The sequence below is a fragment of the Lepisosteus platostomus genome, chromosome 1 (assembly GCF_059453375.1).
Source record: "Lepisosteus platostomus isolate fLepPlt1 chromosome 1, fLepPlt1.hap1, whole genome shotgun sequence".
NCBI classification, from domain to species: domain Eukaryota; kingdom Metazoa; phylum Chordata; class Actinopteri; order Semionotiformes; family Lepisosteidae; genus Lepisosteus; species Lepisosteus platostomus.
The window spans coordinates 16,733,684-16,761,159 of record NC_142611.1 but is presented as its reverse complement, the minus strand read 5'-3'; the positions used below and the strand labels follow the sequence as shown (position 1 = coordinate 16,761,159).

The 27,476-nt window shown below is 36.4% G+C and overlaps 1 protein-coding gene across 1 annotated transcript in view; it reads right to left on the bottom strand.

Moving 5' to 3' along the window:
• LOC148677782 (calcium uniporter regulatory subunit MCUb, mitochondrial-like) overlaps window positions 1–24,523 on the bottom strand; it is a 63,168-nt gene extending 38,645 nt beyond the window's left edge. The window contains exon 1 of the mRNA XM_088626161.1: window positions 24,216–24,523. Coding sequence (XP_088482287.1) covers window positions 24,216–24,329 — 114 coding nt within the window. The 5' untranslated portion in view covers window positions 24,330–24,523. The remainder of the gene's footprint in view (window positions 1–24,215) is intronic.
• Window positions 24,524–27,476: the final 2,953 nt, after the last annotated feature.

The following is a 27,476-nucleotide window of genomic DNA, read 5'->3' as shown; positions in this document are numbered from 1 at the left end:
TAAAATGCATTATTGTACTAAAATGGATTATTGTAGCCTTTTTTGTGTCACATTGTGCTAGCAATAGGGAACTGTTATCTGCCACATACAGTATATACAGAGACTTCCAGTCCTGGTCAACCTTTAATTTACAACTTATTGTAACATAACAATTCTATGTTTTTACATGGAACCTAGAGATTATCCTTAAAGGATCTGAGAATGAACACCCTGTACTGGCTGAAGACATAGTACACAGTTGAGTCTCCAAAATTAGCTTTGTGCAAAAGGGACAAAGCCACGTGGACAAAATATGAACAAGAAAAATATATTGACTTCAATGTTGCAATTAAATCAAAAGATCTAGGCTTCTCTTAACTTAAAAAAGAAGGTTCAGACAAGAGTACTAAAAAAAGTCTGTATTATGTTTTGTTATGTTGTTATGCTCCAGATTTCTCCCCTCTTTTCATTTTAACAGGGAAACTTATGCATACTTATTTTGCCTCAGCTATTCCTATATTATATCTTGCCTGTAAGGTTATATCTGCATTGTGAACAAGGCTGAAATGACCCAATTGTACTCATAGCCTTCTCGGCATCCTTTAAAACTTTCCAACTATGGAAGTTCTGCAAGGAAGCCTGGTTGAACATTCTAGATGGAGCCAACTGCATTAAACAAAATGTTTGCTTCTTAGTCTGATACTGTATGTTATGCTTCCAGAGTATGAGTAAGACTCTTCTCACTAAAGATGATGTTAACTTCAAATGAAAACACAATACTGGTACAAGATGGCAAAAGACTAAATATTATTTTAAACCAGAGCTTAATTTTAATATTAATAATTTCTGATATTTTCACTGAAAGGGACAAAGGCTTAAGAATGCATTACTTGCAGAAGCTTTAAGAGAGTTTGGGGTTATCCTAAGCCCCCTGTGGTTAACCTGAGTTATGGAATGTGGAACAGGACCCACCTTCACGTTCTCGGCTTGTTCCACACACTCTGGGATGACGTGGGTTAAACAGGTCTCCCCTTCACTCTATTTAAACTCGCCTGTCTGCATCTACCTTTGCTCAGTATTGGGTTGAATTTCTTGTGAGACACTTCAGAGCCTTTTGCAATCTTGACTGCTTCCTGTTTTTTTGGACTTCAGTTTTTGGATCTTGATTTTGGTATTGTATTTCTGGTTTTTTGGAGTGTACTTTTTACCTTTTACTACGGTTCCTGGCTTCCTGATATCCGGCTTCCTTGTTATCTCCCGCATAGGGTCCATCTTTTGTCATTTGCCGATATCCAGCATAACACCACCTGGCTAAATTCAACATAACCTAATTTCAATTCACTTCTGGACCAATGGTCTCATCACATGTTCTGACAGAAGGCCCTTATGAGCCGATTCATACAGAGGTGCCTATATGAAACTCTCAGCTCTTTTAACACAGGGGCAGAACATACCTGAGTCAACTCTAAAGAAACTGTAGGATTTTTCGGTTCCTATTATCTCAGCAGTAAGCTTCCCACTTACTGACAAAATACCCAGATAGTACCTACTAGTTCAGCTAGGCTAGCCAGTATGACCTCCATAGGTTCACTACAAATCCACTGTAATAAACCAACTGGGATTCCAAACCGCTGTCTAGTGAAGCACAGGGAAATTGTAACACTCCATTTGGTTTGGCATTTTAAATCAACAATGTAAATCTCTGTGGCTCTTCAACATCAAATTACAGCATCTGTTAAGAGCTGACTATATTAACACAATCTGAATTTCTTTGTGTTGCCTTCATAATTGCAAAAACTGTGGATACATCATGTGGTCTTTTTCTTCTCTTTGCCATTCATTCTCATTTAATAGAACAGCATAAATGCTTGTCTCATCTGCAGTTCTAAAGACGTCTGTGTGTGAAGTCATACAGAATAATTGCAAGTTCATTCTGCCATTCATAATATGTCATTTAGTTCTATGAATTCAAACTTAAATTGACAAAAACCAAATACCAATGCAGAAAAACACTGGCAATGACTAATCTAGGCTGAGTTCTTTTTCTTGTATATCATATACTTCTTAACACTCTATTAAGGTTATTTTGAAGATAGTATGAGCTTTGTAGTTGTAGAATGTTTCCCTCCATTACTGCAAATTAGGCCCTTCTGCACATGCCTGCTTAATAAAACTGCCTCTGAATAGCCACTGAGCTGTTTGCTGTAGGTACACATGAAGAGATTTACACGTGGTCACATTTTGTTTTTGCCGTTTCTGACACTTTTTAGCACTTAGCTTTTCAGTGGCAAGCTATTTTTCTGCCTTTGTTTATTAGGTATATCACTATTGTTAATTGGATTCAATGTTATACTGTTTCACGTCATAGCGATAATCGAAAATGAGCTCAATTACAATAATGATACATTCTACCAATAATAATGAAACCACCTGGAAACTCAAAAGAGTCAGGTCAGTAGGTCTTGCTAAGGTTGGCAGTGCACTGTGTGCTATGAGACAAGGTAATGGGTCAGTGACATCTGGCCCTGGTATGAATGTGGGTGTGGTAGGAATGTACTTCTGTCTGTTGCTTGCCAGGATAGGCTCCAGCTCCTGTGACCCTGAATTTGAAGAAACGGTGAGAGAAATGGATGGATGGACAATGGAGTTTGTAACATTTTGTGAGGGGTGAATTTTACAAATGTTTTCATTATTATGAGGCTTATGTGGATGTTCAAAGCTTTCAATAAAAAAAAAGATATAACTCCAACACACAATGACAAAATGCAGAGTGGATTCCAGACAAATCTGAAATTGCTTGCTTATTGAGACAGAAATGTCAAATTACTCCGGCAATAGGTCGTGCTTAGAAATGTCAGCTACTGATGCTTTCACAGTACTGCCATACAGTAGTTTGTCTTCTAGCTCATCTTTGTGCAGCTTGTACAGAAGGCATTTCATTACAATAAAAGGGTGACAACATTTATTGTGAGGTGAAGGTGACTATTCTTGTTCTGTTGACTCGGATGATGATTGTCAGTGAAGCAGATGAAGCTGTGAAGTAATATCTAAACTGCTAATTTAATATTCATTTAGCAAATAATACTTTATTTAACTAAATCAGCTGAACCACTCAAACAAATTACTTTCCAAACTAAGCATGTAAAATATTGTAGTTTAGGTGAAAATGGTTTGAATTTAGTAAAACAATTAGAAATTGGAACAGTATATTATAAGAGTATTGTATGGTTACGAGGAAAAATATTCATAATAACAGGGTTCAAATACATTGACGACAATACTTGTTATTGTATCCAAATTTGTCATTTTAACCAATCTCAAATGACATGTAAGATTAATACTATTGAAAGGTAAGTACATATTTATTTGCTGTTATGAATTAACCACACAAGTGTTTGAAATACAGTACGTTTTGTTCTCAAGAGGCTTGAGGTGTAGCTTCTTTTGTCTGAAAAGATTCCACACTTAAACATGGGTCTATCTACACAAAACAGATTGTGCCCATTTAGGGACTCTTCATTATGAGTTTTTTTTTTTATCATGTTTCCAAAATAACAGACATCTGCAGAACTGACACTATACAGACTGTATTTAGGAAGCATAACATGTTAAGGTGCAAAAAACAAAAAACTCCTGCGATCAAAAAGCTACAAGACAGCATGTGCCAGCTTTCATGTTACTAATCAGTGGGCAGTAGTAATATTGGCAAAGCAAAGCAGGAACAAAACAATTCAAGCATCATGAAAGACCTAGAGAGCAGGGTTAAAAAAAATGCCTAAAAACTAAGTAAAAGTCAGCATCTTGTGAAATTTGAGATAAATTGACAGTAATTCTAGAAGGAATGATAGCATGAATACTGTATAATACCAGGAAAATGGCCGCTGCATCTGATTTAAAATAGAAAGCAGAAATAGATATAACATTGGCATAAAAAACTTCCGACAAAACAAAAGTAAAAAAAAAATCCTACATGATTTGTACATTCACTAGCACACATGAAAATTAAATGTACCCATCCTCTGAATAGGCTATACTTAGAAGCCTAGCACTGAATAAGGCATTTTATATGGCTTGAAAAATGAATCTCTTATGCTTGAGTTTAGTCCAAATATCTAAAAATATAACTATACCTTTCTAAAACCCTTGGCCACTTTGGGGGAAAAAATAAAATCAACCTGACATGTCTGTTTGATTCAGTTATGTTTATCACTATGGTCTGGTGAAATAATTAAGACAAAAAAGTGAAAAATTCAGCAGAAAATTACTGAAGATGTTAATAAGCAAATTACAGAATAAATAAATGCTATGGCTTAGGTCAAGAACCTTACTGCCTAATTAGATTGCCTCAATCAGTTCTTTACAATTAGATAAGAATAAAGGGCAGGTTCCTCTTGCTCATTTTCTTTCCCATCTACAGTATGCCTTTGCAAGACATTCAACATATGTTAAATTATTTTACATTGAAAAATGAAGAATAAAGAATTAATCTATACAGTAATTCTATTAAAATACTTATTACAATAAATTTCAGTTTCAGGGCTCACTGAAGACACCCACAAATAAAACAATTTCAGCTGATTGATATACACATACACAAATGATCTGATAGAACATTACAAAATTCAATTCTATATATTAGATTTTGGCAGACATCCTGAAATTGAATAATTTTCTTTTGCTTTATCCATTTTCTCCAGACAACTACTGTATGTCTCTTATTTATCACTAATATAGCTGGAGGGTCCTGCATCGTCCAATTTCAGTACCTGAAATTGACCAGTTCTGTAACTATGGCGGGAGATTGTAGGATAGAATAAGAGTCTGAGGCCCAAACCAGAAAATTCAATATACTGTGGATATTCTCTAGAAAAAAATTGCAGGGTAAGTTCAGGGTAACCTCCATTTGTGAGGCACTAATTAATGGACTGCATTAAAAAAAAACAAAAAAAAAGGGAATTAAGTACTAAAGGACATTTGCTTACTCAGAATATCAACAACTTGATTTGTCTCGCAGTTGAAGTCTTTGCAGGCCAGCAGGGAGTAAAAATATGATTTCTTACACCGTGGTGTTTGGACGAGTTCTATTCAAGCCACCATGCTGAACTGGAGTGACTACGAAGAATGCAAAGCAGGCAAACAAACCCATGCTGAGAGTACTAGATCTTTAAGGTCTAGGTCTATCTGTAGATATACTACAGTTATGATTAACTACTGTGTTACCTATCACAAAGATCACTGACCGAAGTGCATGACTGAGGGACCACACAGAAGTTATAGCTTTACATCCTCTCAGAAGAATTTCAGCAGTGGATTACAAACAGTGGATTTCTGGCCTTGTAGGTGCAGCTGTTGTATGAATTCACAGCTGGATGATGAATTGACAACTACATAAAAATGACTATTTCTTGCACAGGATATATGCATGTATATGTACTGTATGTCTCCAGTTCTGGTTTTCCTAAGCTTTCACCAAGTCCTCGTACTGATGGGTCCTCATTTCTTAACGCATGCACTTTAATCTACATTAAATGTTGGTAAGAGTTTTGATGACAATGGCCTAAGCCCATTTAAAAATCTGAGGGATATTTATTTAATCCCTGAATTTCCTACAATTTGATTCTTAAGACTCTAAACATCTTTACACCCAAAGGCACCACTAGATACCGTTTATCCTTCTGACCCAATGTCTAATCTACTGTAGCCATTTAAGCAGTTACTACAAGAAGTCTCATGTATTCTGCATATGATCTCCTCTTATCTAAAGTGAGTCTCCCCTAGTCACCTTTATTGGGGTAGAGACTGAGACAAGATGGATTGGAGTCCTGTTTGGATGAAGTTTTTGAAATTACATTTACATCCTCTAAAAACGTAACACTCAAGATAATCAATCTAAAACATAAAATGTACGTCACACCATATCAGTCCTCCCAGCCATCTGTCACTGATACATTGCATGTATTCTATCTACACAAGATGGAAACTCTTAGATAGAGCACTTTTGGGTGTGTGACAAATATCACATGCTGTCTTTTGATTGAGGGTTCAACAGGATCCAAATAACCTTCTATTTTAGTAGGAGACTGATATACCCTTACAAGTGTGATATACTGTAGTAAATCACACTTGGTTTCATTCATTTACAGAACTGGAAAATATGGAAAGAAGTGCAAGTTAGATTATGCTGTGCTAGTGCAAAAAAAGACAGTGTGGTCAGAGTATCCAACTGAAACAGCACTTTAAGAGAGTCACTTGATGGGGACTTCCCTAGTTGAGGTATTGGCCAAACATAATGTAATAGAATGAGGTATTACATTGGCTAAGGCCTGGCTATTACAACACTGCCACTGACAAGGACTAGACAAAGTAAATCACCCATTTAACATTAGCTTAGGTGTGCAATACAGTACCACACTATAGGACATTTTAGGGAAAAAAAGTCACATTTATTTGAAACCCGTGTTGTTCACTCACATTGAGTAAGTCTGTACTGAAGAAATGAGAGGAGTTTTATTACTTCTGATGGAAAACAGGGAAATGAGTAAATATTGTACTTAATGTTAATTAAAAAAATAATTACATGAAGAAAAAAAACAATGTTTCTGATCTTTCTTAATGGATGTGATTTCAAATCTTGTTTTGCAAATGCAAAATCTCAAATGTATAAAAACTCCAATTTGAATGATTTATAACTGCATCAATAAACACAACTGGAAAAGGTATTTTTGTTACTCTCATAGACAAAAACAGCAGTTGTTAAACATCACTTGTGGTTTCATAAGAGCACTGAGAAAGCCACAACCAGTTCTATCACCAGTCTATAAAAGCCTGAAACTAAGTTAAAACCAGCCAGAACAGGTCACGTGACCTGTAAAAAGTCCTTGGAACTGAAGACTTAGTAAAATTTGTGTCAGTCAGCTACCAAAAATGCAAAAAGCCCATGCAGCAATTCTTTTCTACAGCACTCGGGTTGATCACTGGAATTAATGGATTGGCTGTCAAAAAAGAAAACTACTGCACCAAATTCACTTCTGCTGAACACAGTAAAATAAAGTAAATAGACCTGTCACTTAAATTTGTTTACAGGGAAGCTGCACAAGATTTAAACTATGCAACCATAGTATGTTTTTAATAAGATTTCCTATGACATTTTTACACTATTTTTCCCTCCACAATTCATAATTGATTGAATTTGTTCAGCTCTATCACTTTTAGCTGCTGCTACTGTGCTTCCCATTTTCCCCATGGGACCACATTTACCTCTTATTTTGTTCAACACAAGACCTCTAGATTACGCATTAGCAATTCACAGATGCAAAAGGAGAAAAAGGAATGAATTAAGCTCAAATGAAAGTGGTAACAGTGGTGAAAACAAATCAAGAGCACACGTGAAATGACAATATAGCAGTGAACCCATGAAAATATCCCTAATTCTTATTTACACTGAATTATATCAATAAGCAGGATTCTTTGTCCGTTTCAAACCCTACACTACAGATGAGAAGCATTGGTGTCAATAGCACTGTCTGAAGAATAATGGTCTTTAAAATAAAAGACAAGTTCTTAGGCACAGCTGACCGGATGGTGAAAGACAGCTCTTATCTGAAGTACCACAAAGAGGAAAGTTGCAATGTACAATAACATACTTAAGTACTTTCATTTTTCTATGTGCTCCTGCATTCTTTGAAGTCGGAACGTTTTTCTCCATTATCTTAGTGTCCTGTTGTTGCGGAGGCAGATCTTATAGACATACTGTATGTGAAGTTTTTCTTCCTTTTAATGTTTAAGAGATATTCAAAGTCTGTCTCAACATGCACAGACTTACAGTACAGGCCCGTCTTGTTGTGAGCAGTGTAGGCTGTGTCACAGGAAATGTCTCACATGACATGTTATCTTTTCATTTCAAAATACACTGTGTTGAAAAGAGAGGGAGGCATGCAATATTCTCTCCACAACTGTGCATTAACCCATGAAGGCGTTACATCACTAGACAAGCTTCTGCAAAAAACATCTTATCAAGCAGGGCGGAAACATGCAATGTCCAGGTCTTCTTTATAATTAAAAGGAGAGTGGAAGACTTTATATGATAATCACACATTTTCGGATTCTAGATAATCTTGTAATCCTTATATTAGAAGACTTCACCACTAACAGCAGAACCAACAGCAAAACTTTACAAAACTCATTTCCACAGCCTCTCTTTTTTTGGATTCAGAAAACCTCCTCAAAGTCAAAAAAGTATTATTTGACCTAGCTAATCTCCTTATGTTTACATATTCCTTCATATTTGGAGTCAAGGAAGCAAGGAACTTGTACTATTATTTTTTTTGCTGCGAAGGTACACCCACATTATACTACTGTACAATGCCACATCTTTGTAAAAAAAACTAGCTGACTTTAAAAAGCTATTTTAATTGAGTTTTGAGTACACAATAAAACAACACAACAAATGCAAAAAAGTACAAAAATGGGAGTTTGCAAGAAAATAAAGGGGGGAGGAAGAAACCTATAAGTTCAAAACCCCCAAAAAACTGCATCCACCTTACATTTTCTAACATTAGAAATCAAAACAATCTGTAGTTTTTATTTATAAAGGCCATCAGAATTTATTCTACCCTATGCTTATACAGCTGTTTATGAGACATTACTGTAGCTCAAATACAGTATTTATATGGCAACAGCACAAATGCTAAGGCATATGTCGGCTATGAGTGTCTTGCTCATTATCCTAGCCAAGCTTCAGTCTCCTTCAATGTCATACATGTCTGAAACCCACTCAATTGATGGACAACTGGCTGACTAACAGGAATCACTTGAAAATTGAAATGGCCAATGGGAAATACGTGCCTAATAATGACCAAGTCTAAAAGTACATGACAACTTTATTATCCTGTTGAATTTCACAGCTGTAATCATTCTTTCTGGGTCGTTTCACAACCTTTCATAACTGAAAGTGTCTCATTAGACCTGTAAATGTTTTGATTTTGTTTTTGCAATGGAATTATTTCTTCAGACAAGCAAGTTGATCAACCGTAAAATTAAAGTGCATACGGGCCTTTGTCTTTGAAGAAGAAAAAAAAAAAAGAAATTCTATTTTTGGAAACTTTTCAATAAAGTCTGTCCTATATACAGTATACTGGACAGCATGGAAACATAAACCATCAAATACTCTTTGATCCTAGGGATTGAGAGTGGGCGCCTCCATCTTTAGCAGTGGGAGACTTCATACAATATGTATCTACTGATAGAGTTAAACATTGCATTAGATTACAGATACATCTACAAGGCTACATTAGACAACCGCTAATTGGAAAATTAAAACTAAATCAGAAGCATCAAACAGAAGTAGCAATATGTTTCTAGGAGATAACCAACTTGGATTTATAAAAAGTAGCACTTGCTTAAATAACCGGTTATAAATTCTAATGGGTATAGAGCATATGATACGGTATATTTTGATATCAAAAAGTAAAAACACTGATTAATTTATTCATAAAAATGTCATTATTGCAGATGGCTGGCATTCAGTGAAATGCACACACTGCAAACTGGATATTGGATAGAAAACAGATTGCAGATAAGTAGTGGAAGTTCAAACTGAGGAGATGAAATAAGCAGAGTACCACAAAGATCTGTATACGGATGTATGATTTTCCCAATTTGTATCAATGATGTAGATTCTGATAAACAGTGTCTTGCAAACGTATTCACCACATTCCAATGATGTCCCACTTTTCTGAATTACGAATGATGTACATTTAATTAAAAAGTAAATTTTTAATGAAATGCTGAAGGCTAAAACCAAACATTTTCATGGCTGCCAGAAGTTAAATGTCAGAAACAAAACTGCAAAAAATAATTAGAACCAAAGGTTGTCCATTCAGGTTTTGATTATTAAGTTTTCAATATGGCTGGTATTTCCACTCTCCACAGACACATTATGAGGGGCCTGTCAAAGGAGTACTTTTATTTTTCTGTACAGAGACCTGTCAAATGAAACTTTTAGACATTTCCTAGTTGTTTTTTTTAAGATGAACTACAATTAACACAAATGGCTAATAAGGTAAACAAAGTTGATATTTTGTATAATTCAGAATGAAATACAACACTTGCTTGCTCAGCCTTCAGTATACACAATTGCTCCCAGCATTTTTCAATTATTGTCAATTGCACACAGAAGGCCAGTGGAAAAGAGCAAAAAGTGGTATAATTTAAACAAGAACATAAGAATGATGACAAACGAGAAGAGACCCTTCCTCTACTAACTACTAGGTACTTACTGTAGTAGCTTGTGGATCCAAGGATCTCATCTGGCATTTTCTTGAAAAAAGCAAGGATAAACAGCTTCAACAACACAGCTGAGTAGCTTGTTCCAAGCCCCCCTTTTGCATTAAGAAGTACTGTTTGTGCTTTTAATGACTGTAAATGCACTTCCATGTAATTTCCACTTGGGGTTTACGGTTCGTGTTTCCTGGTTTATTCTGAAGGTGTGCCGACTAGACTCTGTTGATGCTTTTGAGGATATACTGTATCAGATCCCCTCAGAATTCAATTCTTTCTCTGATCCAGTTCCTTCAACCTATCAGTGTAGGATATTCCTTTATGTCCTGGAATATACCTGGATTCTCTTCTAGACTAATTTCATTGCAGCAGTTTCTTTAATGGAATGTGTGTGATTGTCAACAATATTCTAAATTAGGTCTTACTAGAGCATAATACAAATTTAACATACTGTAACCTCCCTTGACAGGAATTATACACTTTCCCTATATAACCTACCACTATCTTTGTGTTTGTTATTGCCTCCCCCATTGTCTAGATTCTAGAAGATGTACACAATGTGTCAACATAAATACCTAAATCTATTTACCTAAATAGCCTGTTCTTGCTCAGTGTTTCCAATTGTGAATCGACAGGTTAGGGTTTTACAACCAGAAATTAAAACCCTGCACTTATCAAGATTACATATTATATGTCAGGTGCTCTCATAGCATTTACTTCAATCCAATACTGTATAGTATTTTTGAAATTTTACAGTGTTTGCTAATCCTCCTGTTTTGGAGTAATGTGTTACCAAACACAGTAAATGAAGCCTCTTATGAAGACTTTCTTGGCGTGAACTGAGATGCCAAAGCTGTACAAGATGGACTATTCTGAAGCCAGTTGCCCTTACCTAGCCTGTAAAATCAGATGTATGATGCAGCTCTCAATATGTCTGGAATGTATCATGGGCGTTGAACAGAAATCAAATCAAAGCAGCCTTTAGATTCTGACATTCACATTTTCCTTCAGTTGTGGCAATTATTAGATATGCTTTACAATGGACCCACAAGCTTGGCAACATTAGCATTAGGGATATGCAGAAAAACGTTAACATCTATTCCTGGTATTCAAACATTTTATCTCAAATAGACCACTGTGTCCAGCCGAATGTAGCTGTGAATTCTGCTTAAACCTAATAGTAAAAGTACTATCTAAATCGGCAATGTGACAGAACAGATAACATCAGGTACAGCTTCTCCTTCTAATAGTTTACGTTAATGGGCTTCAAATGGTAGCGCACTATTATACTACACATTAAAATGCTAGTTTTGCTGAATCCCCGTACTCGCAAGACTATAACTCCACAAAATACAGATTTTGTATTTTGGATTGTTAGAAAAAAATGTTATAGCACATCAGTTGGTGTATATCTGAGGTATACACAAAGCAAAAGAAACATTTTTGTTGTATTTTATGACATTTTCTATTTGGTAGGTGGAGAAAGATTTAATTGTGTTTACTCTCAACATAGAGAGAGCACTTCTTTTTATTCGTTTGGCTGCTTGGCAAGCTGGTGGCAGGACCAGAAAGGAAAATAAAAGCCACACTGCATGTTGCAAGTCTCTCATCAGAGCCAGAATAGAAAAGGCAGAGTAGAAGTTACTTGGAGACACATATATGAACCAATATAGTTTTGGAACAGGAAGATTTAGGAGGCCAATGTAAACATATACCAAAGTGAAGAAAAGGTTAAAATGTGGAGAAAGAAGGGATGCGCCATCTCATCTGCGAAAGACAGTGAAGGTAATCTCATGTCCTGGGCAGGTATGGGTGCCTCTAGAACCGACTCACTCATCTTTATGATAACGGATATTGGCAGCAGAAGAATAAATTCTGAAGTACTACTGTATATACAGAAACATTTTGTCTGCTTATACAGAATAAAACGCTTCTTTAGATATTAAAGAATGGCTTTACTTCACCATGTAGCACAGCAGTGACCCAAAGCATGCAGTCAATTCACCCAAAGAGCTGAGAGAACCAATACCCAAAAGTCACAAGAGCAATGTCTTCTCAAAAGATTACATGAAGAGTTTGATGAGCTCAATGGGTCACAGACCTCATGCATTCATTACCTAATTATATTGAATTTGTACATTCCAAAATGTACTTAAAGTACAAGTGTCCTGATACTCATGAAATCACCCACTTGGACATAAGGCATGCTTTTGATCAAATGTATGAATGGAATAAACCAAAAATAAAAGTCCCATTAGTTTGTTGCCCCAGTACAAAGTGAAATTTATCGGTGTAAGTACTGTATTTGTCCCCCTAAGTCTAAGAACTTCTTTGATAGCACCTTTGGCAATAACTACTGCTGTCAATATTTATTGATCGTTCTCTATCATCATTGTATAATTGTGTCCATTTATAATGATAAAGGCGCCATACTGTAGTTCTCACAAATTTGTTACAAAATGTTGATTCTGTAGGTTGGTCTTAAGTTTCTTTGGTGGATTCAAGTTAGGACTTTGACTGGGCAAACAGGGAAAGATTTTGGTGTAAGTAAGCCCTAGGCACTTCCACTCCGAAATGTGCCAGCAACAACGCATTTATTTACCTCCGCCCCAGTTGGACTTTGACAGACAGAGATTGAAACTCCTGGAAGAAGTTACAAACACACAGGGTAAGGACAAAGGAGAGGTACTTCAGTATGTGGTGGGTTACAAGGACAAGGTCTTTCGGGCGCATAGCTAAGGGAGGTGCAGCCGCTAAAGCGACCGGTCCAGGCCCTACACTATTCTGATGCTAAACCACGAGATTGATGGAGCGAGTCAAGCGACCATCATTTCGATACTTCTATTTTCTAGAACAACCGCTAGATAGTATATGATTATTGATTTGGAGCACCTAGAGTCAATTGCAAGAATGTTGTTTCAGCTCGTTTTTCGTTAGTCACTAGTGTTTTCCTCCTTCATAGGCCCTAAAAATTTCGTAGGGAAATCCGGCACTGTAGACCAAAGGCTCAAGGATATTTACTCTCTTCTTGTCAGACAACTTCATTGTGGCTTTGTGCTTATCGCCACTGTCCTGCTAAAATATGAATTTGGAAGTTTGGATTCCTAAGTGACTCAAGCAGCTTTAATTTTTCTTCAATCCTGATTAATCACCCCTGGCCCTGCTTGTGAGAACCAACACCATAACATGATGCTGTTACCACAATGCTCGACAGTCTGGGCTTGCACCAAACAAAATGCTTTGCATGCATCTCAAAATGTTCAACTTTTCATAGATTGTAAATCCTTCGCAAGTGTGGGCTGATTTAGGTAGTGTCTGAGTGGCGTGATGCACATTTCACTTTTTAATGATAGTGAAGTCTTAATGACTTCACTGCATTTAAAGCAATAAATAACATTCACCTGATCTGTGCATCTCTACCAGTTTATTTCTGATTTGGTCAGAAATTTTCCTGGTCTTCAAGGTTAATTTGTTGAATCACTATCTGACGTGTGACTTGAAATTCACTACCCCTTCGAGGGAGCTAAATGAGACAGATGCATTTACTGTACAGTGAAGCCAAGTTGAACCACTTAGATTACACACTGTGACACATCCAGAGGTTGGGTTGCTGTAATGGGATCTTTAAAACACGTGGGCCCAGGAAAATACCCAAACAAATGCAGTTGTAGAAGTTTTTCAGTCCCTCTCTAACAATAGTAAGGGAGCTAAGCTTCTTAACGGCATCTCAAAAAGTCTTTCTGAGATTTTAAAGAAACTCTTCCAAACATTAAATCTCTTACAAAACTTCTCTCAATGACTCATGATTCCACAGTCACTTCACAGTCATCTGCTCCCTCTCCCCTCTGGCGAGAAGGTATGCACAGAGGATCAACCCTCTACAGATCAAACCAACACAGAAAGTCTCCTGGCTTTTTCTCTGGTCAAGAGAAAATTGTGAAAACCCAACAGGCTTCTCACAAATAGTCAGGTGGCTGAGGGCACCGGTTTATTCCCCACAACTTTCTGGGAATTCTCAGATAACGACCTCTGTCTTGATAGTGTACATTACACAACAAGTAAAAGGCCTGAATGCTTATGTAGTAGAGAATCCTTTCATTTTCTTTAAAAGTCAAATTACAGAAGATTCACAACTGGTCTAACTAAGAATTCACTGGAATGGATTCACTACAGAAGTCATCTCAAGTAGGAAGACAACCGTTGAACAGCGTTTTAAAAAGTACTACTTTTTCCATCAACAGAGGATATCCCACCCATGTTATTGACAGGGCCCTAATCCGAGCCAAAAACAGCCCCCAGACCATCAACTCGATCAGGAACCCCAGGCCTAACAACTGCATTCCTTTGATGCTTCCCTTCCACCCCAACACACTTTCTATCCCCATGACCATTAACGACAACCTTTCCATCCTACAGGCTGAGCCCTCCACTGGGACCCTCCTTTCTGACCGCCCCATCATCTCATATCACCAACCACCTAATCTGCGTAACCCCCAGATCCCTTGACCGCCCTCAACAATCATGCAAACCAGGTACCTTCCCCTGCAACAGAGCTCGCTGCATCACCTGCAAGTACTGTACATATCCAACACCACACTCATTCAAGGCTCCTCAGGACAATTCTGGATCACCCAGGTGACCTCTTGTACCTCCAGCAACCTCATTTGCTGTATCTCTTGCAGGAAATAAATAATATGAGTAAATAATTGTAGCAAATTATTCTTTCATTCAATAGGTATATGTATTTCACAATATTTATTGAGCAGTTTTTCCTCAGAAAAGATGTTGACTGTCATTTTGTTGACTTAGTTTCACTCTACATGACATGAGAGGATAAGTCTAAAAACTTTACAATATCTATAAGATTCGTGTTACACTTTCAATAGCAGTGAATTTAGATCTTTTCAATGAAGCAATGGGTTCTGCCTACAGTGTCTGCTCTCAAATGCTATTATATTCAATTTCAAAAGTACATTATGAGCTAATATTTTGAGAGTTACTTTGAATGCTTGAAGGACTGTATTCCACCTATTAATAACAAGTGAAACAGGATAATAATTAAATAAATGGCAAATACACAATTTTCACAAATGTTTTACTGTATATATTTATACATTAAAATATTTTACTGTAACTATTCTGCACTTTAAATCAAACTGTCACACTTCTAAAAAGAAACTAAGAATTTGAAGCAACACTTGCATGAGCAAGTAACTTAAAACTTCTAGCTTCTTTTACCAGAGAAGGTCCTACACATTGCACTGCAAGACAGAAGAATCTTTCACAAAGGGTCTAAACTTTTAGAATCTGTCAAAATTCTTAGATCTGTGTGTATAAGAGTAGAGAAATCTGGATCCCTTACAAGCCTACATTAATCAAAAGTATAATGAAACATAGATCTAAAAACTACATATGGCATAATTCTTCATGGACTCAAAAGTTTCAAATGATTTACCATTGGTATATACATGTATATCTAAACAAATATAAAAACAATTGCATTTAATTTACAGCACAATATACTGTATAGCAAAAGTGTTCCCTCTCACTTCAAGCACCAATAAACATGTATTATATACATTTATACCTTTATATTTTAACACCACATCTTGACAAGGCATCATTTAATATTAGAAACCTTTCTATTTCCACATATTGTCAGCAATCCAGCATCCCTCCCCAAACAGATCCTAGTTTTTTTAAATTCTTTGGGCTCTGAATCACACTTCTCAGACATCAACAACTAAGTAAACACAATATGTCAACCTAATTAAATAAAACCGTAGAATGCCCTTGCAATGTTAAATCACTGCAATAGGCTCTAATGCATGTTTAATGGTTATTTTCAGTCACTTCAATCACACACCTTTTTTATGTTTTAAGTACCTCCATGGTAGTGTTCTGAATTCTAAACTGCGTTGATGGCACAGGCATATTTTGGATCTTCTGACTCCCATTTTATAACCACTTAAAGGCCACTGAAGACAAATGTGTTTATGGAAACTAGGAAGATAGAAACTTTTCAAATACTTGGTAATGGAATTCTGGTGACAGGAAAGAAGAAAAGCCAAAAAATACCAAAATCTAAACAAATGGTCTACAAAAAACAGGGAGAGGAAATCAAATATCAAGCTAAAAAAAAACACTGAGTGGACATTATTTATCAGGTGTATGGGGAGCTAATTCAGATAACATCATGGAAGTTGCTGATTAAAGTATAATCTAAACAACACATTAGGTTAATTTTATCAGGTAAACCATTTGCAGTTTACATTGGGATTACTAATATACACTACTGGTCTCATCAGCAACTGTCAATAATGTACAGTCTTTGAAGGACATAAATGGGTGACAATATGTACTTAAAATGCACATTATTCAGTTTAATGTTTATGCATAACATTTGGAGTCTCTCACCACTGTCTCACTTTTATACACATCTAATGGAGGCTGATACCTATCATCTTAAAAGAAAACAAAAATAATTTCTCTAGACTAAAGCCTTGATAAATTCAGTAGTCAGGAAAACAAAGCCTAGAGTATCACACCATTTGCAGCACAATCTCTTGCATGTTCACAAAGCAATAAAGATTAACACCTCAATTTGAGAGGGTAGGTAAATAATTTTTGTAGCCCAAGGCAATCATAATAGGAGTTATATTTTAAGATACTGTATATGAAAACACCAGTTCATATGGTTGTGGGACATTATTTTATAATGATTGTCTTCTATTGAGACCTTAATAGTACTGACACATTTATAGTGAAGACTCTTCAGAAATGTACAAGTGCCTCATATTACACCAACAATTTTCTCTGTAATATACAATAGATAACTAAGGTCCATGCTGGAGAAAGGCACAAACCTACAGTAGCTGCTCAACAAATCACTTAAACACTGTGAAGACAGGAAAGGCTCACTCAGCTGCAGAAGTCGGAGTTGGTGTGACAAAGCGGACGAGTTCTTTTGATGCGAGAATTTCAGAGACCAGAACAGTAAGTCAAGTGGTAAATCTAGTTAACAAACCCTAATGGGGAACACTGCTTGCAAGCTTTTATATCCCTCTTCAGTCGCTTTTTATTTTGGACCTACAGTATACCCAGAGCACTTCATCATTTTAAATCCCCATTGCTTTGTATGCGTTTGAAAGTACAGAACTCTGTGTCTAGATTTTAGCAAAGGGGAAACAAAAGAAATTTCAATACCAGAATTACACTCTTTGAACACCAAGGCATTCAAGCTTTGACACTGATGTAGCAAAGTTTTTTCCTTTGGAAAGCATGACAGGGAAGGAATTATAATGAACATATTTAAGATATTAACTCTGATTAAAGACCTATTTCAACATGTACTGTAGATGCTAAGCCACAGCCCTAAGAAAGCATGCTCTACAGTTATGTCCACTGCTTTTTTTTCTTACAATCCTTTTCTGAGCAAAAGAAGCAAGGCTTTCTTATGCCCACTCATAAGAGTCTAACCTGTGAATGTAAATTGACCACTTTCTATTTTTTTTTTTGCTAAATCAGATTAAAAATAAAAAGGTAAGCAGACATACAAATACCATGCTTCCCAAGTCTTCCTTAGAAGATGGTAAAAGGTATGTGCAGTCAGAATTATGACAGGGTAGGTCAGCGTTTACCAGGCCTGGCCCCATGTGCCTTTTGGATTTTATTCTAACTGGTACTGTAGCTTAGTCCAGGCTACTTTTTGTCATCACACTCTTAAATTGAACTACTTGCTTGTAAAAGTACAGTACTTTAAAGCTGCTTCTTTTTGTAAATAGTAGAACAAGCTTAGCATAAATTAGCATGAAACATGTGCCAGTTTCCAGGTTTTCCTCTCATTTAGGTTGACTGCCTCAATGGCTTGGTTGGACCTATTCTCATTTAGCACTAATAAAGCTTATTATGACAGTGATTAACAGTCTCATTTCCACTTGTGTCTGCACATCACTAATTGAAACACAACAAGAGCTGTTTATAAAGCTACAGGGGAGCAACAGCTTTAGACCAAGTGGAAATGGAGCTCTGCTCACTAAAGTTCTCGAAAATGACACACATATAGTTTAGGAGATTACGTGGGAGGCTGAATCATAGATGAAAACAATTGTTAAGGATGGAGGAATTGATTGGAGTAAGGGTTTAATCAATACAAAGCTTAACTAATTAAAAGCTCACTTGGAATGAAAACCAGAACACACAGGGGTGCTTCACGAACTAGATGTAAAACACTGGAGGTAGGGTTAACTCCAGCGTTACGGGAATTAACTCCTTCATGGGTATAGGAGGTATAGGACTTGCTGAGTATGAACAGGGGACTCCTGTTTTCAGACGTAAGGCAGCACCTGAGACACACAAACTGAGTGCTGAGTAACATCCAAAGACATCCACACAAACCTCTAAGGTAATACAACCAGGGTATTATTACTATAAACCTTTTCATAAGCTCTAATCTTCAGATAAAATAAATACCAGTGTAATTCTTGAATATCTCTGTGCATATGAACACTCTTTCACAAGTGCAACTTTGTGACTAAGTGATATCAATACTAAAAGAGAAATAAAAGTAGGTGTGGCGGAAAGGAAATAAGAAGAGGACGCAAAGCACGTTCTTACACACAATTTTTCTTAATTTTTTTTTATTTTTCTTCTCCAAAACTAATTCTGTCATTATGGAGGAAGAATAAATGCTGTAGGCATTACACACACCCCTTATTCTTTATGCTTACATAATTCAATCCTTAAATGACCTAATGATAGGATTAATGTGAACTCTTATTATTTTTCTAAACATGTTAGAGTTCACTTTTTAACTACTTCATACAAAATGTAAGATCCCAGCTTTTGAGTAGGAAAGAAAAGCTTACAAAAGTTCCGTCAAGCAACTTGTTCGAGAACAACTTATTTAAAAATGAATGAAAACCAGCATGTGTGAGTTTCAAGGACAAGGAACCATTTATACAGCACTTTTAGCCTCAAAGGACCCCAAACATTCTACATATAAAGGAAGACCCACTTCATTCACTACTTATGAATGGTAGCCAACTGGGTGACGTAGGGAAGCTATTATGAGCTATCTGCCCCAGGGCACAGCTGAAAGTTAGTAATTCATTTTCTATCGATTGAATTAAGGGAAACTTTATGTGGATTAACTTTACTGGAGTTAACTCCCCCACTTTTTCAGAAAGTGCCACAGGACATTTAATGACCAAGTATTTGGAGCCCTGGATTAAAGTCTTATCTAAAGGACACCACCTCCTATAGCACTGACCAAACCCAACCTAATTCTTTATTTTTTTGGAGTCTGTGTGTTTTTACTTAAGGTAAGCCATGGTTAAGCCACTGTAGGCTAATGTAAAACATGAAATGCCATTTGGAGACTTTCAATGTGCTGAAAAGGTTGTTTGCGTCTAGGTTCTATGAGCAAAAATATTTACTGTATACAGAATCCATTGGTCAGCACTGTCTCTATGCAGCCAGAAAACAGAGCCTACACAACACATCAAAGATGTCTCTGGCACTTAGTGGTGCCTGTCATCTTCAAAAGATGAGAGTTCATACTGAGCCTCCTGCCACTTCACTCTGAATAGTTAATAAGCTCACTTGAATAAAACACTCCATTTAAGAGTCAGCTGTTCTTTAATATTTTGGAAAAAAACCGATACCTGAACAAAATCTGATGATTGCCCATTTGTAGTAGACTCAGCAAAAAACCAACACTGAACTGTTCTAGGGCAGAACCATGCAATGTAAAAAAAACCTCTACCTGCATAGACTCATGTTTTTCCACACCAATGACAACTTTTTTTTTTATTCACCATGACAAAGATAAGCAACACCTATTCCCAGGACTGTTTGGGAAAAGGGCAAGGATATTTGTGGAGCAACAGTTCAAGATAGTATAATGTATGATATAGTACTTATTTAGCAGGACTGTAGATGCAAATAAGCACACTAAACAAACAATTTGTGAACGAAAGATCCAATGCTAGCTCTTCTTGCTTCAGGTCAGAAATGTGTAAATAGAGAACTTAAGACACTGAAACCTGGGAACCCTGAACCAGCCTGAATCCGTCTTGTTAAACTGGTGGTGAAAACTGACAAGGCAGTCATTTCATACCAAACAGTGAATGCATGTTTGGAGTGTGTAAGCATATCCCACACAAGGAATGATTTCTCATCCTAAATTAGATCTCGCAGCAAGTCAGCACTTTTAAATCCCGTTTTACACTTCACTCTTTTCCACCAGCTTCTAATTCTGTTTAATGTATTGTACTATTTTGTCTCTCCCCGTCTCTCTTGTCCCTGCCTTTATCTTTCTTCATGGTAAAATAATATTATTTCTTATGTAAAGGATATATAGTCAGTTTATGTCAATTTTTTCTATAGGCTTGACAATCTAGGATGTCTGCTATACGTGAATGAGAAAAGTAATTTCTCACAAAGACGGGTGAGAAGGCTGAGAACATTCACAAAGATCAATCTGTACAGCAATGAGCGCAAGGCAAAAGCCATTGTGTATGGGCAGGCGAATAAGGGAGAACTATCCAGTCTTAATTCTGTTTCAGGCTTTTGAAGGTCATATTATCCATAGAGTAATATGATCTTTTCTCTTCTAACTTCTAACTTCACCTTTAAGGGAAACTGAGCCCTGCCTTACCCTTTTACAATTAACCCTACAGGCTGGCCAACTGCGATCGTATAGGAAATTCTAACCTTACTGTACTTTACCTGGTCTAACCATAACCATTAAACTAGTCGAATCTAGCAATTAAGATATTTAGAACTATGTGCTGAGCATTATGAATGTTTTATTATGTATCTATAAAGTATGAACGTTTTATAGCAAAAATGATACTCAAATACAAAGGTAGCAGATTGTACACTCTTTGTCTCTTGTAAAATGCCTGCACCTTTAGTCCCTCTATCTGGTTTCTTAAGCACAGACTGTTACAGGTGGCTGTGAGACACAGTTGTTCCGCTACAGAGACTCCATGTAGGAAAAATCTTTGAATCATTTGCAAACCTCGGAGTCTATATGTCCAAACTACTCCATCAGACTGATGCGAGGCACTTTTATTTGTGGTAGAGGAAATGTAAGATGGTGAACAAAATCATTTTGAAAAATGCAATAATATATACGAGAGCTGTGTCCCTCACCTGTCATGATTAATGTACCCAATTAGCCAACTGGGTTATTCTAATAAATGTTAGATATTTTCCAAACCTCAATTTTATTGTTCAAATAATCAAGATACATGAAAATCACTGGAGTCCACCCCAAATTCCTTTGGTGTTTTACATAATTATATTATAGTTTATCTGGTACTCATGCATTCATTTTTTTTTTTTAATATTCTCAACTTGATTTCAGTGTATCTAAAATATTTTAAAGCTTTTGCATTTATTGTCAGTTTATTTCCATTTCAAAACCTAAAAATTACAGAATTAAAGATCTCATCAAATGTCCAAATCTCTTTTAAATACTATACTGTAGCAATTCATATCAACTATTTGATTCACGTTCAATAAGAAATCCAGTTTATAAGATGCCTAACACTCCCAGAAAATGTATAGTCATTCCTTCCTTTGGAAGTCTAAAATGTTGATATTTAAAATGAACTTTTATGCCGTAATTTACAACTAATGACATTATGAGACACTGACACTCTGTAATTTCAAGTTTCCATAAACAGAGTTTCAACAGTTAAGCACGCTCACTGTGAAACTGTGAACAGAGTGATATTCTCTGCCTAATCAATCCAATAGGCCTCATAATGAAGCAGATATACAGGTATGTGTGCGAGAGAGATTAATTTCATTTAGCGGTCTTATCTCAGCTAGTTTCCAAGCCAGGTATGAATACAGTTAGCTGACACAGACAAAAAAGTATTATTACATTTTCTATATTTAGTTCAGTTAAAAGAGTATATCTCTTTACAGAGAATCTGGAAACAAAAAACAGGAATAAAAGTTAATTGCAAGACACTGCTCAAGTCAGACACCAATGAATCACTTCCCCTTAACATCAGTTACTACGCGAGTAAATCCTACAGAAATCACATTAGTTCAGCTTTTATTCTGTTGTATTGTTCTTTTTAAGGACAAAAACCGTGTGCAAAATTGTACAAGATGTTACAACCATTGCCATAGTTAATGAATGTGCAAGGCCTACAAACAGTTCTATTGTGAGCCACACCTGGTATTTACAGTGCACCACACCCAAGTTAAGCTACTTACTGTAAGTCTACTGGTTTGTGTATAACTGCACAAGTTTACATGTAAACGGACTCCAAGCCTTAGTACCCAAAAATAAAAGGTCACAACAGATTTCCAAAGTTCCAGTTCTCCAAAATGCAAAACTGCAAATAAAACCCATCAGTTATCATACGATTCACATCATGCCTAGGTAAATGCAGATTAAATTAATATTTGCATTGGTCGATGTGGAATATGTCATCATGTAAAATATGCTAACATGATCAAATACTGATAAAGCGACTTACAAGCCTTTTTATACAGTACAATATTTACTGGGTAATACACTGAGAGCCTATCCAATATTACTCATTATTTGAAAAGATAAAAGATGCATTCTGGAAGACCCTAAAGTAATGTTAATGACAGTGCTATTAGCACCTTGTAGCCAGACTTTAAAAGCTAAGCAAAGCTGGGTCGTGCAGGGATGTGAGACCTCTTAGGAAATTCAGGCTGTTGCTGCAGGTGATATTTGTGGACCAGTGGGTGACATTCTTACCTGAATTTCCAAACCCAGTATCCCAGTATGGTGACATGAGTCTGTGCTACTGAAGGTGCCTTAATGGAGATGCAGACTATTTGGCCATTAACAATCCTATGACAAGAATACAAACGATTCCATGTTTGTAAGAGGGAGTGTTATGCCTCTGCCCTGTCTAAAATTCCAGTTTGGAATGGTACAGTACGTGCTGTTGTTCTCCTGAAACCCCCCCAAACCCTTTAGTCATTTAGTAATTTGAAGTAAAAAGCGGTATGCAGATATAAGGTATTATTCTTCTAACAAAGCGTCATTGAATCGCTCTCGTCATGCTTCCTGAACATGGAATTGTTAGATCTGGAATAGGTGATATTCAGTTGCTCCCAGCATTTGTAGCGCATAGTGCGATAACACAAGGCGTCCTAAGAGTTGGGGAAAAAAAAGACATCCAAATCTGCAACATATACAGTATAAGTATAAATATATTAATATTTACAGTATAAATATATTAATATTAGTAAATAGGGGTGTCAGTAAATATCGAAAACTGTAAACATTGTCAGCAGTACATCGATTCATGTACATATTCAACTGTGATAAATGCATTCAAAATCGCTACAGAAAACAGAAACTGAACTCGATTTCTAACACGTGTAGGAGTAAAGTTGTAATACAGGGGGAAAAAAACGTTTTCTCGTTAAAACTGTACAAGTAGGCTATTACACCATGGCAGTGAATGAAAAACAATTATTGTTTTTTGCACAGCGATCGAAACCCTCATCTACGGCAGCCACATGTAACTCGAACTTGTTACAGATCGGCTCAAAATGTGTTCACCACGGCTGCAACGTCATGATTTATTACACGGATATGAAAATTAGTTGTGCCCGTGGTTCTTGCATCTTTGTACAGTACACAAACCAAACGCTCTGAGCTGAAGTATTTCCACCCCGAGAGCTGGACGAAACCTACACCAACACTTATCGTTACATGGCTTAACTATAAAAAACAAAAGTCCCGTTGCAACTTTTCTAGCGATCACTTCTGAGTATGCAAATTAAAGAACTGTTTCAATATGGAGAACTGCGCAGCCAACTTTTAATTTTAAATTTTTTGAACACTTGTAAAAGCATCTGCAGGTTTTTCTTTGTTCTAGTTTAAATCACTCCTTCTTTTTCCTCTTCTCGATTGATAGTGTAAGCTACAGGTATTCCGGACTTACCTGAGCAAGTACTTTCACTCGGCTCGTACTAGTTGTTTTGACAGCAACGCAAGACGATATAGCTCTCCGGAGAACTGCAACTTGCAGTTTTACAACCCTTCCCAAGAACACCATTGCTTTAATTTAATCCTCTTGTTCAGGAAATGTTGGCATAATGTTATGTTCCAGTGGGAATCGATTTGTGTTCTTCCAATGGTTCAGAGCCGGCTCCCTCCCAAAATTATTACCAGCCGCTGTGATGGCACCGACACAAAAGCAGCGCCCATCATAGCTAGCTGAAAAACCCTGCTTCATTTGAGAAGCTAGATGCCGTCGTAGTCCTCATTGTCATCTCATTGGTGGATATCTAAATCAAGGGGGTGGGATATATATTCATATGTCGAATAGCAATATACCACCAGAAAAGTATATATCAGCAAAGTTAATATCCTGGTAATCTGTTGTCGTGTTGTTTTGTTTTAAAACAGCTGCGGACTATTATCAGAATGGCCTGTTATCATACGCGACGACATTTTGAAAGTTAATAAGTCATTATTAAGGTTGATAGTTCACTAGTAACAACCACTTATATCATTAGTTGCGCAGCTTTAATATGCTTGCTACTCTGCTACTGTAGTAAGAACATACATAAACTTGCAAATAGTAAATATCTAAAACATTGGACAGTGACGGTCAAAATATTTTTTTTGTTTTAGAAAGGAAACTTAAACAGGATGTGTTTTTAATTAACACATAATTCACGCTGACGGTATTTCTTTATACGTTAAAAATTACAAATGAATTGGAACAGATTGTCTTGCCACAGTAAGACTGAATTGGTATGGCAGTTTTCTGAGCACTGTTTTTACATTGGCATTAACCAATATGTTGTAAAGAATAATAAGAACCATATTAAATTCTGAAACCCGAGTTCTATTTCATGCAGACATTAAGAACAGCAGGCGCCTGTTCTCTATAATCCTTGAGAAGTGGGACCTTATTAGTCATAAGCCAGTCTTTCTCGATCCTATAAATAACTATATCCTACTGTATATACTTAAGATAACATATACTGTACTGTATATAAAGTGTCTATACTGTATGTACAGTATATAACCTATAAAGTACGAAATTATACTAAAAAGGTAAAACTACAGTATGTCTAATTCTGTATACTGTATCTGTCAATTTTACAGGTTATCATACTGAAAAACAAAACACTAATCACCTTTACTGGGCCTTTCTAGGTCCATTTTACTCATAAACGTCCATGTTTTTTTTTTTTCCTTTCATTTTGTCACTCTTTGTTTGGAGTGGATTTTCCCTTGCAGTCTATATTTCATCAGCCATTAAGACAGTCATATGACATTCTGCAGTACAGCAACAGTAGTGCTTCCTTTTACAGTTAAAGCTATATAAAATGTACATAAAAGTCATAGCTATATCAGCAAAGGTGGCAAATTAAAGCCTCAAATGACTCGCCCACATCAAATCCTTCCATCTTGACACCAATGGTACTGTAAGTGGACATTTGAGACAATGGAATGCTTTAGGGAGATAAAGAATGAAAACACCAGTACAGATGGAAGTTCAGAAATAAAATAGGGAGGAGTTTGTAAAAATGCCATACACTGCCTATACTTAAACATGAAAGTTGCAAAGTTATGTTTTAGAATTAGAACTTCTCACAAACAGAAGTTACAGTATATTGGAATATAGGCACAGCTGCATTCCATCACTCAATGGAAACTGAGTAAATAGTCATGGATGTGTGTTTTAAAACATGATAATGATGTTATCATATCATAACCTGATGCTACCAGATTCTAAAAATCGAAATGACTTCAATGAGAAATAAATCCCTGAGGTTGGAAAATAGATATTTTGTTATTTCCTGTGCAGTGACATGGCAGTTTGGAGAAGGAGCTTTCCTGACGAAGGAAGAAGTTGTTAACAATACACTCATTAGTCAGACTTCTCGTCCCATTTTTCCAGCATGAGTGTTTTCAGCTGACCTTATCATTAGGTTCATGGTTTGTGAATCGAATTGTATGCTCAACCATTTTTCATAAACATTTATTGTTGAGGTCTGTGGGTTGCCCTCCTCTGATCAAATCATTACAATCGAGTTGATTTCATATGGTGTTCCTAGTATTTTGGCCCATGGGTATACTGTATGTCTAGCTGTACAGTACTTGGTACTGAAGTGTTATTTATTTCAAAAGGGAATGTGCATTCTGTATGATTTGTCTTTTTTACTGTAAATTAAGGATATCCATGCAAATGGGTATTTGTGGAGGGACACGTGCAATTGTAATGACAATTTCTAGTAACAAATTTCTGGGAACAAATTCCTCATGGGTGCTGACAGAATAGCACAGGTAAAACACATGAATACCTTATAAACATTGTCTGCTTTCTCATTAAATCATTTGCCAAGTAAACTTTGGTACATACATTTAAAGAAATTAACATAACACAATACACATTAAAAATTAAAATAATAACAATGACATACTCATTAGTTTGGAAATATGTGTTTAATGGATTGTGAAGTGGTACAATATCCTAACAGTGGACACAAATCTGGAATTCAGAATAGATGTCTTTAAAGAAAGTTTACAAAATGACCCATGTGTGCATCCAAGTATCCATCCATCCATCTCAAAAGTATTGACAGTAGATTTTGTCTCTCATTGTAGCTAAAAAGTCATCTACAGTATGTCCGGAATTCGGCAACCAGAATCTTAACCAGGTTGTGTGCAAGTGATCACATTCCTCCTGTCCTGGAGTCCTTGCACTGGCTTCCTATCAGGTTTCTTGTTGACTTCAGAATCCTCTTACTCACCTATCAGGATCTTCACAGCTTGGCACCTGAGTAAATACAGTATCTGACTTACTATCTCCCTGCTCCTCATCTCACAACCTTAGTTCATCTCATTCAAATCTCCTGTTTGTCCCCCCAGTTTGCTTACACTCTATGGGCAACAAGGTCTTCTCTTGCTATACCCCAGAGCTCTGGAAATCTATATCCAAGAATATCAGAGTCACCTTCCCTGAGCTCTTTCAAATCCAGACTCAGAACTTTCTTCAGAAGGGCTTTTACTCAGTCAGTTGCTAATTTTGTTACCTCCTTGTTAACTTTTTTCTCTCACTGTGAATCACTTTGAGAAGTTATTTTAATGGTGCGATATAAGGTTATTTTAAATACAGATGATGATGATGATGATCATGATGATTCTTCTTCTTATTATTATTATTATTTTGTTCCATATATTATTC